The following is a 26015-nucleotide window of genomic DNA, read 5'->3' as shown; positions in this document are numbered from 1 at the left end:
TTGCCCTTGAAGAGGATGGGACCTCCAACCGTGGTGAACAGGAAGAAAAGTGGAGGTAGGAATTATTTAATGTATCGTTGCTTTTATGGGGAATTAGGTAATTTGCAGAAAGATGTCACAGTACCCCAAACCACTGTAAAACATTGAGTAAAAGCATTCTAGGGCATGTTTTATTTATAATCAGCACTAATAACTGGGTAATGCATATAATTCCATACAGAGAAATCTATTTATAATCAAGGAAAAATGTAGAACTGAATTTAAAGTAAAAAACATCACCAGTAACATTATTCACAGGTCATTTAGGAGGCAAAGGACTACAGGTAAGTAAAAATGGCTTCCAGGCACATAGAAATGTATAGACTTCATTGGTAAAAAGTGGAATTAAAATGGAGTGAAAAACACCCCTGGTCAGTTTATTAAAGGACTCCGAAATTGGGACCTTTAATATGTCTTGGATCCATTCTGAATGATTTTTTTCCTTGATAACAAAGTGTTTATCAATGGAGTTAATGAAGATGCAGAGCTGGAAGGGGATGGGTCAAGTTCATGTGTTGATCTCGGTGCTTCTGCCTCATCAAGACAGATGTTCAGGAAATCCAGTATGTCTTTATCTCTGTCTGGGCTTCTACTGTGCTCATCGATGATGTAATTGTGCACCGAAACCACATGTCTGCATCCCAGATTGAGAAAAAAAGGCTTCAACTCCTTTTCCACTCCTCTGTTCTTCATGGTCAGCACAGTAATTGGGTACGACCCTGCTCAGGAACAGAGACAAAATAATTCTGTAAAGACTGCACACCACTTACAGTTAAGATTAACAGAGGCCAATTTCTTCCTTTAAGAAACGACCTGTGATTGCTAGCCCTTACTTATTCTTCTTTACAAGGTAATAAGTATCTGCTAGTGTACATTTGCCGCTCGGGACGCACTCCAGTATAAATTAAGTTTTGTACTGTGGATACTTGAATGTAACAAAGCAACTGGAATGGTAGGATCGGTATTGGATTCTGGCATTAGAGGGACACTTAGGGACACTCCAGAGAGGAATATCAAGGCCTCCTCATGAGGTTATCAGAGGAATTTAATACTAATTGTCATCAAGGTCCTTAATAAATAGGTTCCAGGTTTTATTGTGGTGAGACAAGTGCTGTGTATTAAAGGAGAAATAGAAAGTCAGTAGGTCACGAACAAGAGTTGGATCTAGAGTTGGGAAAATTATTACATCAGTGTCAAATTGTCCAAATCCCTGGTTCTGTATCTCCCTGTAATTCTTCATGTCCAATTCCTGCACAGCCACACTACTTAAAGCGGACGTGTCACACTGAAATGCATATTAACAGCCACATTCCATGAAAGGTAATGATGAGCACATATACAGTATATTACCACCACCAGGACAAAGAACTATTGCTTTCTTCTTCAAGATTGTAGAAATTTAATGTCTCTCCAGGTTACGATGTTCTCTTTAAGTGCATTTAAAATTCTAGAATTATTACACTAAAGTCTATAAAAATCCTATACACTACTGACAAGCGCAATGAGAAAGTATACCAATCAAACAGAAGGGTCATGTGTGGATTTTAAGCAACAAAAGTACCTGTCAGTAGCTTCAAGTCTTCAAAAAGATGCTTAATTTCTTCCTGGAAAACATCACTTAGTTTCACATCACCCCTGTGGAGAAACAGTACAAAAATCAATGTACATACTGTACATGGTACAGAGTGGATTAAATAGGTTTTTGTAGAAAAAAGTGCAGACAGTCTCAGAGTAGGGACGAAATGTATTTGACATGAAAATGTGGAATAGTTTTGCTTCCTGAGTGTATCCTTCACTGCTTCAGCGCAATCAATTTTGAATTTCTGAAGAATCTTTAACAGCAAGTCATATTTCCTTTTGAGTTTTACAATGAAGTGGTAAGAAAGAGTCCCAAAATGGAAAACTGCTGTGGGTTTCTAAAACATTCCATTGTACCAATTGTTTTTAAATTTCTCTTTTCAGAGGCATGCACAAAATCATGAGGTGTTTTATTAGTGTTCTGTGCTACAGGCAATCCCTCTTGCTACATGATTAACACTGAGGTTTCACAGGAGGCAAAATTCAGAGACTTTTCTAAAGTCTTCAGTGAAAAATGCCTCCCTTGTCATTTCTTTTTTTTGGAAGATTCTGTGGACTACGGACCTACTTCGGTTCACCTCCAGGCATCTTTATGTATCATGGAATAAAACTGAAACCTGTGCAATGTAGATAAATCTGTTTTCTTACCTGTGCACGTATACAGTGACAAAGACTTTACTTCTCTCATCCCTCCATCTGGATAAATACAGCTCCATTGAATCTTTAGAGGTCCAGAATGTTTCATCTTCCACTACTTCAAATAGCTGTTCTTTCTTCAAAGTGATGCTTTCAGTGAGCTGTTTTTCCAGAGCCTGAGTACCAAGAGGTGCTGGAGCACGAGAGTTTGCTACATCCTGGTACGGCTCTTTATCTTTATAAACATACAGGCAAGAGTTCAGCAGGGAGGACAGTCCTTGATGTCTCAGAGAAAGCATCCGAACAGTAACTGGCTGTGAAAAACTGCTGATTCGCTTGCGGATTTTCTCTGCAGCAAAAGAAAGACAAGCAGTATTCAGAGAAATTCTATAACAAGAGGTAAGCAACCTTAAAGCTGATAAGCCTTACTGTGAGTTCTAAGTGCAGGTACAGTTAATTGTAACTGACAGAAGTCTGCAGTTTCAAGTTAATGTTTGATTATTTGAAGGCAGCGATCTTGGTTTATTGCATCTAAAATATTTATACTGGGCTTCAAAAGGACACAACTGATTTTTGTCCTTTTTGATGGCTGAAGGAAGGACAGCAGATAACTCCGCCACACCAAAGTACCAGGTCGTCAGACATGCAAAAGTTTGTCAACATGATTATTTCAAACCTATATTGTCACGTCCCACACTCTCCCTCGCAAATGCCGTTACATTCCCAAACAATCCCACTGTTTCACGATCTCATTCCTAACTGAACCCATCCCATTCTCACAGGCACCAGATTCCACAGATTCTCATTCCTGAACCAATTATCCAACCACATCCCTCTCCCTTCAGGATTTAAAGTTCCCTCACGCACCAACCCTGCTCACTATTGCGAAGCGTCCTTTAGAGTTCTCTAGTGCGCGTTTTTGTCTTGTTGGATTTCACGGTTTTTGGACCTAACTTTTTGATCTTGGCTTTCGGATTTCGCCTTTCAGATTGTCTTCTTGGTTTGTCTCGGATCTATCTGGTTATCTGATCTATAGCTTCCCCTATCGATCTTGCTTCTGGATTATGATTTTGGATTGTTTGCCTCTGCATCCCGCAGAATTCACAGCTACGCATAGGATCCTCATAAAACTACCTGCCAGTTCCCTGACATATACCTAGCATGATTGCTTCACATATTAGTCAAAACTGGCATCACTGCAGTGCATGATACACACTTCCCATAATGTCCTGCTCATTGATCAGTAATCAGCTTATGATCAATAGAAGTCATGGTTATTTGGTTAATGTCATGTCTAAAGAACAGCATCTCTTACAGAGCAGTGTCCCCTGTCACCATACTGGGGCACTGGTTTGGGGAAGAGCGCCCCCTACTGGTCCAGCATCACCACTTGGAGTAGAAACCAGGTTTTCCTCAGTGGTCTTCTATCCCCTTACTGACCAGACCCTGTCTGCTTACTTGTTCAGCTCTGACTAGATCAAGCTACAGCATGTTAATGCACCTAAGAAGTAAGAGCTTATGAAATATGATGCATGAATCAACAACAATTTAAACATCACACACATTCAATTCAATAAGTCAGGTCAGCTTAAGCAGAACAGATGTGATGTTTCTCTTTAAATATTTGTATTGTACAATTACTTCTGCTTACCAGGTGACTTCTGTGGTGTTCTTTTTCGACAATACCTACAATATAATAATATGAGTAGGACTATTACAAACATCACAGACACCATCAGAGTGTAGATGTCTCGTGTTCTGCCATCTTCTTGTTGCCCTGAAAGAGAAGGTAAGTGATCATTTAAACAGGTTTGTGAGTGTTTTCTTCTTTCTTACAACAGCAGAATAGCATGAACCAGAGAAACTATGAACCAAGCAGAAATGTATTAAAGCAGAAAAAGAACCAAGCTTCTTGTTAGATTTTAAATATTGACATATCAGTACTTCATTTCTAAATCTGCCATGTCAACCACACACCTGTGTAGTACCTGGCAGACATTTACTCAATCAACAGTACTTGTGGATGTGTAGAGGAGAATTCATCTTTGTGTGAATAGGTTGGTAATATTGTAGGACAGGGAATTAAAATAGAATATCCATCCTTACAAAATACGATGGAATTTTACAGGAACACAAGCATGGTTGCAACAGAAACCCAAACACTGAAATGTTTGGAACAAACAATATCTGACAAGATTTTAGTTGTTCTAACAATATCTTGCTTACTTCTGTGGCTTGACCTAGGTCAGGGCTCGGGTTAGCTCTACAGAGGTCTGACAGTGTTTGACAATTGTTTGCACAGAATTTTTAGACACCACTCCTCATGAGAATAATTTGCTCAGAGAAGTGCCTGCTGATGTTCTAGTGATTTACCTGCTCCGAGCTGAATGCAGCTCCTCTTGCTCTCCTGCAGGGGGCTGTTGGTGATGATGCAGCAGACCCTGCGCTGGGAGGTGAAAGCTCTCTTGAGGCAACTGTGCACATCGTACAGCCCCTCTGGGGTCAGTGTGAGCTCTGTGACAGCCTCCTGACTGTAACTGCCCCCCCTGTCATCAATCCAGCTCACCAGAGCTGCAGGAAACCCCTTCCGAGACACGCAGCTCAGCGACACAGCCTCCTGCTCCAGGACCTGCTGCAGCTCTGGCTGCTCATAGGAGGCTGCAGAGAGTGAGAGAGTCTGTGTGTCAGACCTTGAAAAGCCCTGCCCTTCCCAAAGCACAGCACTGCTGACCATTCCAACTGCTTAATTTCAAGGAGAAATAACAATAAACTTAAGGAGAAGACAACTTTCCATAAATAAAATACAGTATGCATTCCTTTTGAGACATTGTGAAAGAGCTGTTCCATGCTTACTAGTAGTGGATGATTTTATTCTTAATAACATCACTTTATTAACCCTATACAATTTCTTGTATTAGGAATTTGTCTTTTCACGTACCCCAGCTTGCTCTCCATGAGACACACAGATAGGGAGAGTAGCCTGGGGTCAGAGTGCAGGGTCAGCCATTGTACAGTGCCTCTGGAGTAATTGGGGTTAAGGGCCTTGCTCAAGGACCCAACAGAGTAGGATTCCTCTGCCAGCTGTGGGATTTGAACCAACAACCTTCCAGCCACAGGCGGAGATCCTTAGCCATAGAGCTACCACTCCATCCCAACAACTGAAGGTGATACACCAAAGGATGACTGGCCCAAAATCATTTCTCACAGGTACTGTACCTTTTTTAATTTATATTTATTTTTATCAAAAATAAAATAAATCTGTAATCAAGCCAGTGGTGTAATTGAGCCAATAGCCAGCAGCCATATCACCCTGCAACTCACAGCTGGCAGCCCACTGAAGCTAAGCAGGTGTGAGCCTGGTCAGTACCTGGATGGGAGACCTCCTGGAAAAAACTAAGGTTGCTGCTGGAAGAGTTAGTGAGGCCAGCAGGGGACGCTCACCCTGCGGTCCAAGTGGGTCCTAATGCCCCAGTATAGTGACGGGGACACTATACTGTAAATAAGCACCGTCCTTCGGCTGAGAGTCTCTGTGGTCATTAAAAATCCCAGGGTGTTTCTCAAAAAGAGTAGGGGTGTAACCCCAGTGTCCTGGCCAAATTTCCCATGCCTCCTAATAATCCCCCTCTATGAATTGGCTACATTACTTTGTTCTCCTCCCCCTCCCACTCCGACGGCAGGCAGAGCAATGCGCCGGTCGGAGTATTTCTTGGTCTCTGTTAATGGCAACATCAGCTCAAAGATTTGGTTCAAACCACCAAGTGGAGACTGGTGTGCCGACAAGTGGACCCTGCTGATGCGGGATTAACGCTAGGAAAGAGAGGTGTAATTGAGCCAATACATTTTAGCTAAATGACAGAATCGGTTGCAATGTATTTCCAGTAATTGGAGCTAAGTCTTAATTTACACAATGCAACAAACTGTAACTGGAATACAGTGCAGCTGTACCTACCCACTACTGTCAACACTGCGGTGTCTCTGTAACCAGCACCATCCATCACAATGAAACAGGTGTACTCGCCCTCGTCAGTCAATTCCACATTGGAGATCAGCAGGGACACATTTCCATTGGCGACGGCACTGGGGAACATCCTGCTCCTCCCACTGACACTGTGGTCCTGAACGTGTGACAGCTCTGGGCTCTGGTGGAACACGTGAATGCTGTTTGTATGTCCCTGTCTCTTCTGGAGCCACTCGACATTAACGTCTTTCCTCATCCCTGAAGTGTGGAACTGGCAGTTGATTCGGACATCACTCCCACGCAGCGCAGTGATCGCTGGCGTCAGCACGTGAACACGTGGGGTCCCTTGTAAAAGGAAAAGATGGAAATCAACATCATCACTAAGGAGGAAATTAATAATACAGGGTAAATCAGGTGACTTGTCCAGTTTCATTTTAAACCTGGGTGTCCCCGCTCCTGGACGGCAGATTTTTGTAGGTCCTTAGGAAGAGGGCTAGGACCAGATTATTGGCGCCATGGAGAAAAAAAATTGTGTTTATAAAAGAAAGTATTGCGTTAAAATGTGATAGTCAATTCTGATATTTATGAGAGAGCAGTATCGCCGAGTTGAACAGACAGATTACCTTTAACACCCTAAAGAACCAGCACAAGGAAGATTAATAACTTCATGTCACAATCAAACACTTCCTGTCAAGTAGAGCTTTTCAAAATATTTTTTAACCATTTGCATTTCTGGCTGGTCATTGTAATCACCACACAACAGATAAAACTACACAGAGATAGAGAGATATACAGCTAAACAATTTACAAAACATTTGAATGTCTTGAGAACCTGTTTGTGGTGTACTATGAAAATCAGTTATACCTACGTTTTCCCAGGGGATGTGAGGGGTTTATGTTTTGTGATTCCAGGAGAAGTAGTTTTAGTAGATTAGTTTAGTTAGCTGTTCTTTGGAAGCTATGCTGTTCAATAAAGCTACCACTCTGCATATTCCCCGACTGCTTCCGTGTTCTGAGGTAGATATAATACTGGCAACAAGGCGGACAGAAGAGGTAGGATGAAGATGCACATATACTGAACTCAAGCAGGGAAAGAAATACAGCTCCGCGCATGAAGGTGATTGTGCATCGATGTCGATAAACTATCAAGAGATTAAGATTGATTTGATGGTGTCCTGAGGTGGCTGATGAGTCCAATCTGGGCACGGAAGTTTCTACCACAAATATGGCATATAAGACCAGTGTTTGCTGTGGTGGAGGTGCTGACAGCTCTGGCTTTTCATATCTCACGCTTGCTTTTGGCCTCGGCTATGTGTCGTCTTTCTGCAGCCTCTGTTCCTTTGAGGATCTCGCTGACCATGTTGACTCTCATGGACAGGGATCTTCTCATGCTGCCTGATTTTCAGCAGCTTGCGCAGGCACCTCATGTGGACATGATTAAATTGTCTGGCGTGTCTGCTGTAGATGGTCCATGTTTCACATGCATAAAGTAATGTTGGAAGTACTATAGCCTGGTAGACTTTCAGCTTTGTGTTGAGACTAATATGTCTACATTCCCAGTCGTTGACTCTCAACCTCCCAAACCCACTACTGTCCTTAGCAATTCTGCAGTTAATTTCTTCATCTATGTTCACATGCCTGATTTCTGCCCAGATAGGTGAAGCTATCTACGACGTTAAGTGTCAATCCCGTGACTGTGATGCAGGGTTTCTGATAGGGCTTACGAGGGCTGGGCTGGTACATCACTTCTGTCTTTTTTGTGCTGATTGTGAGAACGAAGTTGTTGCATGCTTCAGAGAACCTGTCCATGCTGGCTTGCATGTCCTGCTCGCTGGCAGCATTGAGTGCGCAATCATCGACAAAGAGGAAGTCCCTGATGACTCTCTCCTTCACCTTGGTGACTGCTTTCCTGTATCTGATGTGGATGCCTTCCTCACTGTTGCGAAAAGTGTCAGACAGCATGGCTGAGGACATCATGTTGAGCAGTGTTGGGGCAAGTACACACCCTTGCTTTACTCCATTTGTCACAGGGAAGGCTTATGAGGTCTCACCATCATCCAGCACATGAGCCATCATGCCATGCTGAAACTGGCGTGTAATGGTGATGAACTGGTCAGAACATCTGAACTTGGCCATTATCTTCCAGAGTCCGTCCCTGCTGACTGTGTTGAAAGCCTAAGTCAGGTCCACAAAGATGGTGTACAAATCCCTGTTCTGCTATTGACACTTTTCCTGAAGGTCTCTGGCCGCAAAGGTCATGTCCCCTGTACCACGCCCGGTGCGGAAGCTGCATTGACTCTCGGGGAGAAGATCTTGCTCCAGAGGGTGGATGAGGCGGTTTAGCATGATTCGGGCCAGTATCTTACCAGCTATAGAAAGGAGCGTAATGCCACAATGGTTATCACAGGACTGACGGTTGCCTTTTTGCTTGTACAGATACTGAGGGCATAAGCATTGTTTAAAATGGCGGCTTTTGGACGTATGGAAGAGTTTACGGCAAACAGAGAGAGTTTGTGGCTAGAATATGCAGAAAGGCTGGAGTATTGTAAGAATATGTGTTAACATAAATGACCCTCTTGGGTTTCCGTAGGGAGTATATTAGGTGAAGGTGACAACAGAATAAAGTCATTTACTGAATAGATGCAACATCATGTATAGTGTAGACTTATTACACAAATGACTTTGTGAGACCTGAAAAGAAACGTTCAGTTCTTTTAGCGTTTGTGGTGCAGCTACATATTCAACGCTCAGATCTCTTGTAGCCTCATGAAAACCTACTGAAGTAGCTTATGCAGAATGAATTGAGTGCTTGCGAAAACATTATGACCCGAAGCCGTCCACTATAGTGCAGCGATTTCATTTACATCATCGTACACAGCAGCCAGACCAACCCATAGCAAGCTACATAGTGGCACTGAGGAAACTGTCGGTGCATTTTGAGTGCAGAGACCAGCTGGAGGACATGCTGCGAGACAGGTTAGTGTGTGGCATCCATGATGAAGCGCTGCAGCGCCACCTACTGGCAGAACCAACCCTAATTTTTAAAACGGCTGAGGAAAAAACACTGGCTGCAGAAAAAGCTGCCATAAATTCTCGCCAGTTGAGGCCAGAACCTGAAACAAGCACTCTAATACCAGTGGAGGTGCATCAGACCAGACCTAAGAAAACCAGACAAAATAGGGCTCAGTATGACAGCAGAGAACATGAAGAAAAACCTTGTTTTCAATGTGGAGGTTTACACGATCTGAATGATTGTCACTCTTCTACAGCTGTGTGCCACAGCCGCAACAAAAGAGGAGATTGCCAGGTGAGACGGATCTCAGTAAAACTGCTCTCAGTGACTGAAACAGAGGATAAGGAGCTCACGGGACAGATGAGGTGTGTTCAGAATGACAGGAGTATAGAGTTTACAGTGTACATCAAAGAGAACAAAGGAGAATGCCGTATTATGCAGAAGTCATGATTAGGGACAAGAAATATAAAATGGAAGTGGATTTGGGATCAGCCTGCTCACTTCTAAATGATGCAACATGTCACGAAGCATTCTTTCAGGGCCCTATGCAGACAGCACGATCCGGAGGGAAGTGAAGAAAACATGGGGAAAGAGGCATGCTAGGGGCTGGAAGGAAAACAGGGGGCGTGTCCATGGTGCGGTAGTGTTCCGGGGAGGTGTGGCCGAGGCAAACAGTCCAAGGGAGTCCGAGGCAAATCCATGAATGAAGCAAAAGTCCAAAGCCGGGTAATCCATCCTGACAGACATACAGAGTTAAAAACCGAAGCGGGATCCGGCGGAGGGTCGGGGGAATATAAAGGGGGTAACGGGACCAGATGCTCCTTGATCCCGGACACAGATGGTCAGGACGCCGTTGTGAAGCCTATGCCGTCGAGTCGCTCCTGGACTCGCGGGTAGGCGGGCTTCCGGGTGTCCATGTTCCAAAGCTAAGCCCCGATAGGCAGGAACGTCTGGTTTATATAACACGGGGGGCTGGAACCGGAGGCAGGTGCGGGAGATGAGTATAAACAAGGTAGGGCCTTAAGAGGAGGGGTTTACGATCGTGACACAACGCATCAGTATTTGTGGCCCAACACACCGCCTGAAATAAAACCAAACTCAGACAGTGGTGGGAGAGATCAGGGTGGATGTATAATATCATAATAAGCGATGCAAATTACCACTGCTCATCATTGAAGGGAGAGGGACCAGTTTGCTGGGGCGTGACTGCTTTGAACCACCTGGCATCAAGGTTACAGGAGTAAAAGAGTGTGGGGGTGTAGCTCGTAGATTTGAACTACAGGATCAGGTGCAAATCCGTAGTGACGCTGGGGGCCCAAAGTTGGTGCCTGCTACAGAGGTGGAGGCAACAGGACCACTGTCATACAGGGCAGTGATGGCTGATGGCCGCACTCATCCCCACCATGTGGATCAGATGCAGGGATGGTTGCCGGTTGAACCTGATGGCTTGCAATTGTCTAGTGTTGAGGATTCAGGATGTTTGGACCACTCTGTCCACTCGGACACACCCTCTATTCCTGTCCCTGTTTCACCAGCTATGGACACCACTACAGAGCCTGAGAGTAAAAAGGTATAGTGTCCCCTGTACGAGACATCAGCATCAGGCCCCTCTGTGGATGAAGGACTATGTGGACTAGAGGTAAGGGATGTGGTGTATTGTGGAACTGAACGTTAGTTGTACCTCTCTTTTAACAGGGGATGTGGGGGGTTTACGTTACGTGATTCCGGGAGAAGTAGTTTAGATTAGTTTACAGGTAGTTCGCTGTTCTTTGGAAGCTTTGCTGTTCAATAAAGCTACCATTCTGCATAATCCTCGAGTGCCTCCGCGTTCTGAGGTAGATATAATACGGTTGAATAAAACAATTTTAAAAACGTTTGTAATTTTGGTGTTTCTTTGGAGAGACATTTTCGAGAATCGGAAGATTTTATATCGAACCGCACAAGCTGACAGTTCCCCGTATTTACCATTTGATTATTGTTTTATCAAAAGTATTTTTAAAAGTAAAGTAAAACAGCGTTTCTCTTGCGGAGAGTTATTATAATGCAGTGCTTCCTTTTATAGCGTCGTGTTTACGATACAGAAACAACAGAGAGATGAACGCAGAATTTGTTTAGCAAACCGGTTTTGCAAGTACCGAATCGAGAAATTGAAACTAGCCTTTTCTGCTGACGTTTTTAAAGTGAATTCAAAGCCATACTATGCCTGGGCTGTAATTACGTTTTCTTTTCATATAGATGTCTACAGTCGTGCGAAAGTGAAAAAAGTGAATTTTATTACATTTTATTTTAAAAATGTAGTTTGTTCTTCTATAAAGTAAAGAGACTATTATAAATAGCTAATGTGAATAAATAAGGAATAAGTAAGGGTTTCTTCCATACTAAAAAGAGAAGAAGAGATATGCGGATAAATCTCGGGTTTTAAACTTCCAGTTCAAATATTCATTTGCTTTTCTTATTTACATGGTAGCAGTATCGCCGAGTTTAACAGGTATCTTACCTTTAACACCCTGAAGAACCAGTACAAGGATGATTAATGACTTCATGTCGCAATCAAACACCTCAAGTCAGCTGTAGCTTTTCAAAAGATTTTGAAGCGATCTGCAGCTCCGGCTGGTCAGTGTAACCTCACAGCAGGTAAACCTACACAGAGAAAGACAGACATGCACAATCCACAAAACAATGGAATGTCTTGGTAACCTGTTGAATAAAATATAATTATCTGGAGAGACTTTCGAGAATCGAAAAAAAATACACAGAGCAGCATAAGCTAATAATTTCCCGTATCAGGCAATTGATTATTCTTTGGTTTATCAAATCTATTTTTAAAAAGTCAAGTAAAACTGCGTTTCCATTGCGTAGAACAATTAAAATCAGTACTTCTCTTGGGAGCGTCGCGTTTACGACGGGGAAACAACCGAGAAATAAACGCAGATCATGTTTTAGCAAAGCGGTTTTCAGTGCCGAATCGACAAATTCAGACTGATCATTAAATTATTTTTGCAGACGTGTTTACAGTGGATTAAAAAACATACTGTACCTTGGATGTCAGTTCGCATTTTATTCTAATCGAAAATGGAAGTTGATGAAAGAGGGCGGGTTTGTTATTGTTTCTGTAATTTGAGCTATGTGTGAATTCGTTAAGTATCTGCTTTGATTTGATCGGCTTTTTCTGGTTTTGAGAGTTTAAGGATTAGGAAGTTCGGACGCTATTCGATTCATCCAACAATTCTAACCTCTCCCGTTTCAGGATTGCAGAGAAGCAACGGCACAAGCCGGGGGCTGGGGCATACACCCTGGACCTGCCCCGTCCACCGCAGAGCACACGCTCACATTTTAGGGCCAAATATCCCAAAAGCTAATATATCTTTGGAATATGGGAGGAAGCCAGAGAGCCTGAAAGAAATCCCTAGAAAGACAGAGAAAGAACAAACTCCATGCAGACAGTACCCCATAGCCTGAACTGAACCCAGGGCCCCAGCACTACTAACCACGGTGCCACCCTATCACATACGCCAGTCTCTTCTTAAAAACAGAATGGACTTTTGCCTTTTCTTTTGCAGCTTACACATACTGTCACAGTTCCCAACACGACCGAATTCCATGGTCTGTTACCGTGTATTATCTGTTGTCTGTGTTATATTGTCTGTTACCCTGACAGGGATTTCTCACTAGTTTGGATCAGTTTAATACTTCTCCCCAGTGAATAGCTCTTCAGGGTTTAAGAGGACCTTGACAAACTGTTGGATTTCAGACCAAGTTGGGAACCACTGACCTATAACCTATGACCCACAGGTCAAGACAGCTCATTCCTGATCTCTACCTAATCTTGTACCTTTCACAGCTTGAATGAAACGTAGCCACTGCAGGTTCTTGATCACTGCAAAGAGTTCCCATGGGAGGATGACTGTAGCAGATGTTGTTTCTTGGGGATCAGCAGATGATCGTTTTGCCAACCAGAGTGGGGGGTCATACGAGGTGAAGTTTTAATATTTCGAGCCTGAGTCATTTTGTTGAAGCGAATAAGGCAATAAGACCTTTCTTGTGTTACAATAATTGGATTGACAGTAGTAAATCCTATACAACAAATCCAATTACTTCACAGAGATCTAATTGAACCATAAGTGTTTAAATGAGCCTCAAAGAGCACAAGTATATTTTCCAAAAGGGTGTGAAGATGTGGTTTAAATGGTCTTTCCTCTCGTGCTTTACACTGTTGTGTGAATCATTTCGACTTGACTTGCTGTGAAGGACGTCAGACAGGCTGTAGATGAGAGGCCACTGAGTGTCCAGACAGCACTCTAGATTCAGAGTCTTATGGGCTGACAGACGTCTCTGTATTTACAGCTGTTTCTGAGTACAAGAAAAGATTTAACAGGGTTTCAGAATATTGTATTTTTTTAACTGCAAATGCAATTAAAGACAAAGCAATGGCACAACAGAGAATGTATTTATAAACACAAACCTATATTTTGCTACTACAATTACACAACAAATTACATAATTTCTTACTTGATTGACAGAAATACATCCAAAATGAATAGTTTTAAATCGTGCCTTGCCCCACAGTTCCATGAACAACATCCTCTCAAAATTGCTCTTCACAATATTACAGTAAAATGTGTTTTTTGGACCCTTGTCCCTACAGAGACATAAAGCATCAGTAATTTTTGTTCCTAGTTTTGTTATATTGGAACAAATGTATTGGCATCTGTGCACTGTTTAATCATTTCTTTCACACTGAAATGTAATGAATATGTATGAGGATTAAGCCTTAAGCTTCTGGGGAAATTGGTGCTATAGGTAAGTGTAAATGTGTGTTTTTCTGTCTTGCAATGCACCTACTTGATTGCTGGTTTTGGGTCAATGAGACAGCACAGTGGTTATATCGCAAAGGTAAATATACTGTATGTGTGATATAGCAAATAGCAAAGTGAAAAAAGTCCTGGGGCCCTGGGATTAACTCCTAAAGTGTTATCTGTGTGGAGTTTGCATGTTCTCCGCATGTTGGTTCAGGTTGGTGTTTTAGGTCCGTATGTGCCCTGTGATGGTGTATTCTGCCTTGTGCCTCTTGCTTCTAGGGATAGACTCCAGCTCCCCTGTGATCCAAAAGTGTGAGAGGCAGTTAGAAAATGGATGGATGGATTAATTCCATATGAGTGTCCAATTAATCGACACCCACTCGTTGTTCCAATACCCTAAGCACCTTGGAAGGAAAATCTTATATTCTGTTACAGTACCAGCATCCCTCCACCAGATGGCACCCAAACCGATAGTACGTCCCTTAACCACTCTGGGGAGCCGTAGGTTAATCAGACCTCGTTAACCCCTCGAGCCTACTTAAACCTTGCTACCTGTCCCAGCTTTGCTAAGTATTGGGTTAGACTTTGAGAGCTCATCCTCTGTACCCTGCCTTGCGCTCGTTAGTTGCTCGGTAGGCTCTGGCTTCCCGCGACACCGTATGGTATAAAGCGGTTTGGCAAATGACATAATTTTCTGGAAAATAATAAAACAATGTTTTAAGATCTTTTTTTTTGTTTTAACAGCAAAAAAAAACGCAAACACAGCATAACCTTGTGAAACACATTTAAAGAATTTAACTGCTCTATAAGGCACTGTGACTCAAAATATACGTCACAAAGTGAACATCAACCCACTTGCTACCCTAAGGCTACAATCCCACTGCTGAAGAGAGACTTAGTGAAAAACACCTTTTCCTAATTTATAGGAAAATGCCTCTTTCGGGTACTGAGCTTGTACTGGAGGAAAAGCATAACAGCTGATGTTTCCACTTGAACTTTGCATAAAGTGCCTTATACGTATGTCGAATAAAAACTTTTTTGTCCTGAGACGTTTCTCACTCAAACGGTGTTTCATCGTTTTCCTGACTTTTGCTGTGTGGATTAAGACAAATACCTGAGGTAGGTGGAACTATTTTAACACTTTGCTACAAGTTATTTATTGAAAGTGTCTTAACATACTGTCTCCCTTGTTGGTTTGGCAACATCAGGACCGTTAATTGTAATTAGCTGGGAAAATTAGTGAAAGTAAGTAGCAAAATAACTGGGACAAATTTAAATATTTAAATATTACATATTTATACAAAGGTCTTATCCCCTCCATTGAGAATTTACACTGCTCCCATCTTGGAGATCCCTCTGTATCCCCAGGTGAAAAATGTGTAAAACTAACAGAGTCAGGAAATCTTTCATCCTCACTGCAATATCTCTCTCAATGTAAAGGAATTTTCTTATCTCCTGTAACACTACATTACTTTTGGTAATGATCATCTTCCTTGTTCTTATTGTTTTACAACACAGTCGTATATAACAAGTTTGAACTGAATTATGACAGCCAGACCATTTAACTGTGAGACATTTATGAACTGGGTATTAGGAACACTTTTCAGGCAGACTGGGTCTGGATCAGTTTGTGTGAAAGTATCACCAGTTGGAGCAGAACTGACATGGCACACCTTCCACCCACAACATCCAGGTGGGACTGCACATTGGTGGTGGTGGATGGGAGTCCCCATTGCCTGTAAAGCTCTTTGAGTGGAGTGTCCAGAAAAACAATAAGTGTAAGGAATTATTCATTATTACATCTGCTTAGTCCATATTTAAGTCTGAGCTTCGGACCTAGTGGGAGAGGATGTTCTACTGTTCCTTGATAACTAAATGCTTATCAATGGAGTTAATGAAGATGCAGAGCTGGAAGGGGATGGGTCAAGTTCACGTGTTGATCTCAGTGCTTCTGCTTCATCAAGACAGATGTTCAGGAAATCCAGTATGACATTATCTCTTTCTGGGCTTCTGCTGTGGTCATCGATGATGTAGTTGTGCACTGAAACCACATGTTTGGATCCCAGATTGAGAAAAAAAGGCTTCAACTCCTTTTCCACTCCTCTGTTCTTCATGGTCAGCACAGTAATTGGGTATGACCCTGCTCAGGAACAGAGACAAAATAATTCTGAAAAGACTGCACACCACTTACAGTTAAGACTAATAGAGGCCAATTTCTTCCTTTAAGAAACGACCTATGATTGCTAGCCCTTACTTATTCTTCCTTTACCAGGTAATAAGTAAGTATCTGCTAGTGTACATTTGCCGCTCGGAATGCATTCCAGTATAAGTTAAGCAAGAAACAGTGGTTTTGTACTATGGATACCTGACTGTAACAAAGCAACTGGAATGGTAGGATCAGCTATTTAGTTTCTGGCACTAGAGGGACACTTAGGGACATTCCAGAGAAGAATATCAAGGCCACCACATGAGGCTATAAGAGGAATTTAATAGCTCTTTAATAAATAGGTTTAGGTTGTATTGTGCTGTGTATTAAAAGAGAAACAGAACGTCAGTAGGTCACGGACCAGAGTTGGATCTAAATTTGGGAAAGTTATTACATCGGTGTCGACTTGTCCACAGCTCTGGTTCTGTATCTCCCTGTAATTAAGGGAGTTCTTTGTGTGCAATTCCTGCACAGCCACACCACTTAAACAGGATGTGCCACACTGAAATGCATATTAACAGCCACATTCCATGAAAGGTAATGATGTGCACGTATACAGAATATTACCACCTCCAGGACAAATGAACTATTGCTTTCTTAAAGATTGTAGACGTTTAAAGTAACTTTAGATTAAGAGGTTCTTATTGTGTGCATTTAAAATCCTAGAATCATTACATTACAATTTTTATACACTACTGACAAGCACAATTACAAAGTATACCATTCAAACAGAAGGGCCATATGTTGATTTTAAGCAACAAAATTACCTGTTAGTAGCTTCAAGTCTTCAAAAAGTTGCTTAATTTCTTTTTGAAGGACATCACTCAGTTTCATATCACCCCTGTGGAAATACAGTAACGGAGTTTAGAATGAAAGTTCGGGAGGGATGACAACAACCAAGTTCAATCAGACAGCCGTCAGCAATTAGGAATCGCTCCTGACATCCATTCCTCTCCCAAAACGCTATAAATACCTGGAGAGATAGGGATCTCGTCTTGTGCATGAGTCTCGCTGTCTCCACGGATCCCCCCCGCGTGCGTCCTTGCATGAACAGTACTACGACACTGCCTACCCTATACAATCAATATTCCTGTTTGCTGCTCCGAAGCCCAGTTTGATCTCAGCCAGGAACCGCGGATTTCCTCATTCTCTGCGTACCCCAGCTTGCTCTCCATGAGACACACAGACAGGGAGAGAAGCTTGAGGTCAGAGCGCAGGGTCAGCCATTTATACGGCGCCCCTGGAGCAGCTGGGGTTACGGACCTTGCTCAGGGGCCCAACGGAGTAGGATTCCTCTGCCAGCCGTGGGATTTGAACCGGCAATCTTTTAGGCACAGGTGCAGATCCTTAGCCACCGCTCTGTCCATGTAGTGTGTGGTAATAGTGATATAGGATTCCGTTGCAATGGACGTCCACGCATCACAAGTTATTGCCACCCTATTTGCTTTCTTCAATGATTCCAAAACTTGAGTTTTGGTGTCATTGTAGAGCATTGGTATTGCTGTTTTACTGAAGTGACGCCGAGACAGTATGTTGTACCTCGGCTCCAGTGTTTGCAACATTAAGTGAAAGCCCGGGTTTTCAACAACGGCGTAGGAGCACAAATCTTTTGCGATAAAACTTGTAAAGCAAATCACCAGGTCTTTAGCCCTTTCTGAACTACAGTATGTAGAAGCTTTGACACGTGCTCGAGGGTTCTCTGTTCAGCAGGAAGAACAGGCTGTTCTTCCTCCAACTCCGGATGGAAACGTGAAATGTGATTTCGCATGTTCGTTGTATTCCCGAAATATTTTATCTTGGTATGACACAGCTTGCACACTACATGGCTCTTCTCCAGTTCATTTTTACCTTTTACTACATAACACCTAAAACGTGCCCATGTGGTGGCTTTCCAAGTGGACGGTGCAGGCCGGAGATTGTCCATCTTAATAAACTGGGTAGCTTAGCTTAGTTCAAATGTAAGCATGGCGCACTTGTTAACTTATACGTCTTTACATTTCACCACGCAGTTAGTTTCTGTCACGGAAGCCGGGTTGATCTCCCAGGTTGTGGAGTGTGGTGTTTTAGACCCTATGCGAGGCGGCGATTCCAGAAAAAGGACCATAGACTGGGCTCAGGGAAGACAAACGGGGTTTATTGTGCTCATAGTGAAGTAGGGAGGTTCCTGAAGACGTGTGGGGAAAATCCCTAGGCAAACATATCCAGGGAAGTCCAAAGGGTAGTCAGGAAGCAGTCCTTAAGTCCATGGTCGGGAGATCCTTCAGGAGACGCAGACAAACAGGAAACACAGACGAGACGACGGGAATCCAGGGAATATGGGTCTGTCTTCCAAACCCCGGGCTCAGTGGGTCGGGGAGCATTAACAGGCCTGTGCCCTCAGGCCACGGCCGTGGGGCGACTTGGTACTGCGCGCCATCAAGCTACCGTGTACCAAAGCTGAGCCCGGGGCTTGAAAGAGAGACCCATATTCCCTGGATTCCCGTCGTCTCGTCTGTGTTTCCTGTTTGTCTGCGTCTCCTGAAGGATCTCCTGGTCATGGACTACCCTTTGGACTTCCCTGGATATGTTTGCCTACGGATTTTCCCCGCACTTCTGCAGGAACCTCCCTACTTCACTATGAGCACCAATAAACCCCGTGTGTCTTCCCTGAACCCAGCCTATGGTCCTTTTTCTGGAATTGCTGCCTCACATAGGGTCTAAAACACCACACTCCACAACCTGGGAGACCAACCCGGCCTCCGTGACAGTTTCGTCTTCAGCCCAAAAAACTAAACCATTATTGTTTGCTCTATTTGTCCTTTTACTTTACGTTATATTGTTTTGATCTGAAATGTGTAGTACTGTGCATATTTTTTTATTAAAAAGATCAATTATGGAGTTTTGTGCATCGATGCAGAATCATACAAGAGAGAATCACGGTGCATCTAAGATTAAATTTTTTTCCCCCACCCCTAAAAGAATCAGAAGGTATTTTATTACTGTTCTGTGCTTGAGGTCACACATGTTGCTATATGATTAACAGTCCTGTAATCCTGAGGTTTCAGGGAAGGCAAAATCGGAAACACTTTTCTAAACTCTTCAGTAAAAAGTGCCTCCCTTGTCATCTCTTTCTGGAAGATTCTGTGGACTACGGACCTACTTCAGGTCACCTTCAGGCATCTTTATGTATCATGGAAAAAAACTGAAACTTGAGCAATGCAGATAAATCTGTTTTCTTACCTGTGTACATATACAGTGACAAAGTCTTTACTTCTCTCATCCCTCCATCTGGATAAATACATCTCCCTTGAATCTTTAGGGCTCCAGAATTTTTCATCTTCCACTACTTCAAATAGCTGTTCTTTCTTCAAAGTGATGCTCTCAGTGAGCTGTTTTTTCAGAGCCTGAGTGCCAAGAGGTGCTGGAGCACAAGAGTTTGCTACATTCTGGTACGGCTCTTTATCTTTATAAACATACAGGCAAGAGTTCAGCAGGGAGGACAGTCCTTGATGTCTCAGAGAAAGCATCCGAACAGTAACTGGCTGTGAAAAACTGCTGATTCGCTTGCGTATTTTCTGTGCAGCACCTGAGAAAAAGAAAGACACGCAATATTCAGAGAAATTATTTTACAGGGTTCAGCAACTCATAAGCCTTACTGTGTTCTAGGTGCAGGAACAGTTAATTGTAAAAGACATAAGTGTGCAATTTCAAGTCGACATTTCATTTTTTGATGGTAGGGATCCTGGTTTATTTTAGCTAAAATATTTATACCGGCTTCAAAAGGACACTTTTGAATTTTGTCCTTTTTGATGGCTGGAGGAAGGGCAGTAGATAACTCCGCCACACCAAAGTACCAGGTCCTCAGCCACGCCAAAGTTTGTCAATGTGATTTTTTTCATATCCCTATAAATAGCATGATTGCTTTACATATTGGCCAAAACTGTCATCACTGCAGTGCATGATAAACACTTTCAATAAAGTTCTGCTCAATCATCAGTATTAACAGTAATGAGCTTATGATCAACAGAAGTCATGGTTATTTGGTTAATGTCATGTCAAAAGAACAGCATCTCTTACAGAGCAGTGTCCCCCTGTCACCATACTGGTGCACTGGTTTGGGGAAGAGCGCCTCTTACTGGTCTAGCATCACCACTTGGAATAGAAACCAGGTTTCCTCAGTGGTCTCCTGTCCCCTTACTTACCAGGTCCTGACTGCTTATTTTTTCATCTCTGACTAGATCAAGCTACAGCATCTTAATGCAGCTAAGAAGTAAGAGTTTATGAAATACGATACATAAATCAGCAATAATTTAAACATCACACATGTTAAATTCAATACATAAGGTCAGCTTAAGCATAACGTGATATTTCTCATTAAATATCTGTATTGGACAATTAATTCTGCTTACCGGGTGACTTTTTTATGTTCTTTTTCGAAAACACCAATAATATAATAAAATGGGCAGGGCTATTACAAACAGCTATGAAGTAAAAGTTTATGAAATACAATGCATAAATCAACAACAACTTAAATCTGTTAAATTCAATAAGTCAGGTCAGTTTAAGTAAAACAGATGTGATGTTTCTCATTAAATATTTGTATTGTACAATTACTTCTGCTTACCAGGTGACTTCTGCGATGTTCTTTTTCGACAAAACCAGCAATATAATAATACGAGTAGGACTATTACAAACATCACAGACACAATCAGAGTGGAGATCCCTCGTGTTCTGCCATCTTCTTGTTGCCCTGAAAGAGACATAAGTGATCATTTAAACAGGTTTGTGAGTGTTTTTTTATTCCTTACAACAGCAGAATAGCATGAACCAGAGAAACTATGAACCAAGCAGAAATGTATTAAAGCAGAAAAAGAACCAAGCTTCTTGTTAGATTTTAAATATTGGCATATCAGTAGTTCATTTCTAAATCTGCCATGTCAACCACACACTTGTGTAGTACCTGGCAGACATTTACTCAATCAACAGTACTTGTGGATGTGTAGGTAAGAATTTATCTTTGATGAATTGATTGGTAATATTGTAGGATAGGAAATTAAAATAGAATATCCATCTTTACAAAATATGCTGGAATTTTACAGGAACACAACCATGGTTCCATTCTGAAATGTTTGGAATAAACAACATCTGACAAGATTTTAGTTGTTCTAACAATATCTTGCTTACTTCTGTGGCTTGACCTAGGTCAGGGTTCGGGTTCGCTCTACAGAGTTCTGACAGTGTTTGACAATTGTTTGAACAGAATTTTTAGACACCACTCCTCATGAGAATAATTTGCTCAGAGAAGTGCCTGCTGATGTTCTAGTGATTTACCTGCTCCGAGCTGAACGCAGCTCCTCTTGCTCTCCTGCAGAGGGCTGTTGGTGATGATGCAGCAGACCCTGTGCTGGGAGGTGAAAGCTCTCTTGAGGCGACTGTGCACATCGTACAGCCCCTCTGGGGTCATTGTGAGCTCTGTGACGGCCTCCTGACTGTAACTGCCCCCCCTGTCATTAATCCAGCTCACCAGAGCTGCAGGAAACCCCTTCCGAGACACACAGGTCAGAGACACAGCCTCCTGCTCCAGGACCTGCTGCAGCTCTGGCTGCTCATAGGAGGCTGCAGAGAGTGAGAGAGTCTGTGTGACAGACCTTGAACAGCCCTGCCCTTCCCAAAGCACAGCACTGCTGACCACTCTAACTGCTCAATTTCAAGGAGAAATAAAATTAAACTTAAGGAGAAGACAACTTTCTGCAATTAAAATGTATGCATTCCTTCTGAGAGAGATGGGAGAGCTGTTCTGTGCTTACTAGTACTTTTCCAAGTTTGTTTTTGTTTTTAAGGTGGTACTCCAAAGGATGACTGGCCCAAAATCATTTCTCACAGGTACTGTATCTTTTTTAATTCAAATTTATTTTTATCAAATGTAAAAAAAGCCTGTAATTGAGCCAATAAATTCAGACTGAATGACAGGATTGGTTGCAGTGCATTTCCAGTAATTGGAGCCAAGTCTTAATTTATTATACGATGCAACAAACTGTAACTGGAATACAATGGGGCTGTACCTACCCACTACTGTCAACACTGCAGTGTCTCTGTAACCAGCACCATCCATCACAATGAAACAGGTGTACTCGCCCTCGTCAGTCACTGTGGTCCTGAACTTGTGACAGCTCTGGGCTCTGGTATAACAGGTGAATGCTGTTTGTACGTCCCTGTCTTTTCTGGAGCCACTCGACATCGAAGCCTTTCCTCATCCCTGAAGTGTGGAACTGGCAGTCGATTCGGACATCACTCCCACGCAGCGCAGTGATCGCTGGCGTCAGCACGTGAACACGTGGGGTCCCTTGTAAAAGGAAAAGATGAAAATCAACATCTTCACTAAGAAGGAAATTAATAATAGAGTGTAACTCAGGTGACTTGTCCAGTTTCAGTTTATTCCTAGGTGTCCCCGCTCCTGGACAGCAGATTTTTCTGGGTCCTTAGGAAGAGGGTTAAGTGTTCTGCACGGGTCTGGAGTTGCTAGTTTTTGGACTCCCAGAAAACCTACTGGACTGTTGTTCTGAGTTCAAAGAGTTCCAACTGATTTAATTGAAAATCATTAATAAAATAATTCGGCTCAAGTCTTTTGCTCATCACGAGATTTTAAAAAAATGTAGTTGTTCTTCCTTATAAGGTTGAGGAGAAGTTTCCGCACTCCCTGGCACAACATTAAAACAGTCAATATCACTGCAGGCCGCAAATTCATCCTAGTGAAGGACAAGTTAAATTATTCATTTCAAGAAGTGTAATTTCTCCACTCAACTCGGTGATCTCCAACAGCTACTTACTGCAGGAAAAGCACGGCAAATATTAACTTGTACGGACACAAACCATTTTAAAAAGATTCAGGCCAACAAAGCAGGAGGTCCAGATGGAATATGTGGCAAAACGCTCAAGTATTGTGCTGAAGAACTGGGTGGAGTCTTTCAACACCTATTCCACCTCTCTTTAGACATTGGCACTGTTCAAGCTGTTTGGAAGCCCTCTACAGCTGTTCCTAAGAACAATAAGCCAATAGCTTTGACTCCATTAGTGAAGAGGACTCTTGAAAAAATAGTCAAGTCACATTTTGTGACTGCAGCAGAGTCAGATCTTGACCCTCTCTAGTCTGCCTACCGTCCTTGAAGGGGAGTTGACTGTGTTAAAAGTTTGCTATTAGATGTTCTTCATAAACGGTTAGAGAGGGAAAATTCTTCTATGGTGAGTCCGTTGGTATAGTTCACAGTTACCAATATTCTGGACTCTGCGTTTGACGATAAACTTAAATTCACCAAGAACACGGATGTCATTATGAAGAAATCCCAGTGGCACTTCTATGGTCTGAGAAAACTGAGCTCCTTTGGAGTCCAAAAAAGAATTCTTTCAACATGCTATGGCTCTTTTATCCAAAGTATTTTCTTTTATCTGTTGGTGTACTTCTCACTATCAAAAAGACTTCAGGCTGTTGTAAACCTCAACTCTAAAATCACTTGTGTGCCTTTAAGACCCCTGGCACAGGTGTATATGCCCAGTAGATCCTGTGGAGGGCCTGTGCCACCATTGAAGATCCAGCTCACATCCTTCATCAGTCTTTTGAACTTTTGCCTTCAGGAAGAGGTTTTCTCTCTCCACAATGCAAGACAAATAAAAGCAAATTCAGCTTCATTCCAGAGGCCATCAGTCTGTAGAACATGATGTCTATTGGACAGAGTCCCCTCTACAAATGTGCACGTACTTTAATACCTTATTAAATATTGCACAGTTACTTTCTCTCACGTTTAGGGTCCCTTTGCTGTTTCAATTTATGTATACACTTTTTTTTAGCAGTGTTGTTTCTTGTTATGTGTTGTATGTTTGTATGTTGATTAAACTGCCCCACTGGGGATGAACGAAATTTTTTTTGAAAATAAATTGAAATTTATTTGAATTGAATTATGCGGCTCAATGTCGGGTTTTAAGCTTCCTGTTCAAATATTCATTTTACTTAAGATATTTACCGGCGCCCGCATCGCTAAATTGATCAGACAGATTACCTTTAACACCCTGAAGAACCAGCACAAGGATGATTAACGACTTCATGTCGCAATCAAACACCTCCAGTCAGCTGTAGCTTTTCAAAATATGTTGAAGTTATTTGCACCCAGTTCGTCAGTGTAACCGTCTCACAGCAGGTAAACCTATGCAGAGATAGAGAGATTTATAACAGAGACATGTTTAAAGTTTGGTAATTTTAGTGTTAATCTGGAGAGACATTTTCGAGAACAGAATAAAAGAACCGCTAATGATTACCGTATAATTCCTCATTTTTTTAATCATAAAAGAGTACTTAGCGCGTTTTGTTCACAACACGGAAACGGGCGCCGCGTTCATAACAGAAAGTAAAACGACATTAGAAAAACAGTTTTCGATGCTGTATCGAAACAATGAAACAGATTAATAAATGTTTTTTTGCAGACCTTTTTGAAGTGGATTAAAAGCCATAGTATGCCTTGGGTATAATTTCGCGTTTTCATTTCATAAAGATGACTATAAATTTCATATAAATGAAAGTGAAAGTTGATTCAGTGAGGGCGGGTTTAATTTGCATCAAATGTAAATTCAGGAACTAAGCGACACTGAATAGTTATTTGATATGAGATCGGCCTTTTCTAGTTTTTGTTGATAAATACCGGACGGTGGGATACATGCTGGACGGGGGGCAGACAGACACGTTTACAACAGAATCCAACTAGTTTACCAGCATGTCTTTGGACTGTGGGAGGAAACTGGAGCACCCGGAGGAAACCCACGTGAACGTGGGGAGAACATACAAACTCCACACAGACAGGAGGTCCAGAATTAAGCACAGAGTCTAAGCACTGCAGGGTAGCAATGCTAACCATTGCACCACCACACCACTTACCTTATTCTATATTTTTTAAATTGAATTAACTTTTGCTTTTTCTTTTGTAGCCAACACATGTTGTCTGTATCATTTTGTCTGTTACCCTGACAGGGATTTCTCACTAGTTTGGATCAGTTTCAAACTTCTACCCAGTGAAGAGCTCTTCAGAGCTTAAGAGGACCTTGACAACCTGTTGGATTTCAGACCTTGTGCACTGCAGTTGGGAACCTCTGACCTATAACCTGTGACCCACAGGTCAAGACAGCTCAATCCTGATCTCTACTTAAACTTGTACATCGGACAGTTTGAATAAAACGTAACCACTGCCGCCTCTCACTTATATTAAATAGTTCCCATGGGAGAATGACTGTAGCAGATGTTGCTTCTTGGGGATCAGCAGATGATCTTTTTGCCAACCAGAGTGGGGGTCACACAAGGTGAAGTTTTAATATTTCCATCCTGACCCATTTCAGTGAAGCAAATAAGGCAATGGACCTTTTCCTGTACACTATGTAAATTTCATATACTGTATATTATCTAGTCACGAATAAGGGCACATGCTAAGAAAATAAATTATGACAAGCCTTGCAAAAACACATTTTTTTGTGTAGCAATAATTGGACTGATAATAGTAAAGCCCATATTACAAATTCAATTACTTCACAAAGATGTAATAGAACCATAAGTGTTTAAATGAACCGCAAAGAACAATGCTATAAATAAAACTAATATATTTTTCAACAGCTATTAAGATGTGGTTTAAATCCTTTTCTTCTTGTGCTTTGACCTGTTGTGTAAATACGGTATACTCTTTTTTAATAGAAACATCTTTTGCTTTTTCTTTTGCAGCCAGCGCATACTGTCGCAATTCCCAACATGACAATTACAGTACATGCTCTCTTACC

General features: G+C 42.1%; 2 protein-coding genes across 3 annotated transcripts; both read right to left on the bottom strand.

Annotated features, from left to right (window-relative positions):
* Positions 1-156: 156 nt before the first annotated feature.
* Positions 157-12300, bottom strand: LOC148820850 (uncharacterized). 2 transcript variants are annotated; one of them, XM_088933363.1, is made up of 8 exons: positions 12262-12300; positions 11722-11864; positions 6203-6556; positions 4627-4911; positions 3905-4030; positions 2266-2602; positions 1601-1674; positions 157-758 (listed from the first exon to the last, which is right to left on the bottom strand). In XM_088933363.1, exons 2-8 carry the CDS (start codon positions 11765-11767, stop codon positions 445-447), a joined length of 1536 nt encoding a protein of 511 aa, XP_088789489.1. In that variant the 5' UTR covers positions 11768-11864; positions 12262-12300; the 3' UTR covers positions 157-444. The 2 variants fall into 2 exon arrangements, with proteins under 2 accessions (XP_088789489.1, XP_088789490.1); XM_088933364.1 differs by lacking the exon at positions 12262-12300 and adding an exon at positions 12102-12174.
* Positions 12301-13598: 1298 nt separating this feature from the next.
* LOC148820849 (uncharacterized) lies at positions 13599-24343 on the bottom strand. Its single transcript, XM_088932587.1, has 6 exons — positions 24260-24343; positions 22275-22551; positions 20833-20958; positions 19449-19794; positions 16997-17070; positions 13599-16163 (listed from the first exon to the last, which is right to left on the bottom strand). The coding sequence occupies exons 2-6, from the start codon at positions 22444-22446 to the stop codon at positions 15895-15897; spliced, it is 987 nt and encodes a 328-aa protein (XP_088788713.1). The 5' UTR covers positions 22447-22551; positions 24260-24343; the 3' UTR covers positions 13599-15894.
* Between the last annotated feature and the right edge of the window lie 1672 nt (positions 24344-26015).

The sequence above is a fragment of the Atractosteus spatula genome, chromosome 14, assembly GCF_055471065.1.
Source record: "Atractosteus spatula isolate fAtrSpa1 chromosome 14, fAtrSpa1.hap1, whole genome shotgun sequence".
Taxonomy (NCBI): Eukaryota; Metazoa; Chordata; class Actinopteri; order Semionotiformes; family Lepisosteidae; genus Atractosteus; species Atractosteus spatula.
The sequence above is the reverse complement of the archived record's forward strand: the minus strand, read 5'-3'. Positions and strand labels throughout refer to the sequence as shown.

Bases quoted from the DNA above. Each gene is read 5' to 3' on its own strand.
- LOC148820850 (XM_088933363.1), bottom strand. From the start codon at position 11,767: ATGAAGTCATTAATCATCCTTGTACTGGTTCTTCAGGGTGTTAAAG. The intron at 4,912-6,202 runs GTAGGTACAGCT...CACTCTCTGCAG, and splicing joins CGCAGTGTTGACAGTAGTGG to CCTCCTATGAGCAGCCAGAG. The intron at 759-1,600 runs GTACTTTTGTTG...GTTCCTGAGCAG, and splicing joins AGACTTGAAGCTACTGACAG to GGTCGTACCCAATTACTGTG.
- LOC148820849 (XM_088932587.1), bottom strand. From the start codon at position 22,446: ATGTCGAGTGGCTCCAGAAAAGACAGGGACGTACAAACAGCATTCACC. The intron at 20,959-22,274 runs GTAGGTACAGCC...TGTCTCTTTCAG, and splicing joins TGCAGTGTTGACAGTAGTGG to GGCAACAAGAAGATGGCAGA. The intron at 19,795-20,832 runs GTAAGCAGAAGT...TCTTTTTCTCAG, and splicing joins AACATCGCAGAAGTCACCTG to GTGCTGCACAGAAAATACGC.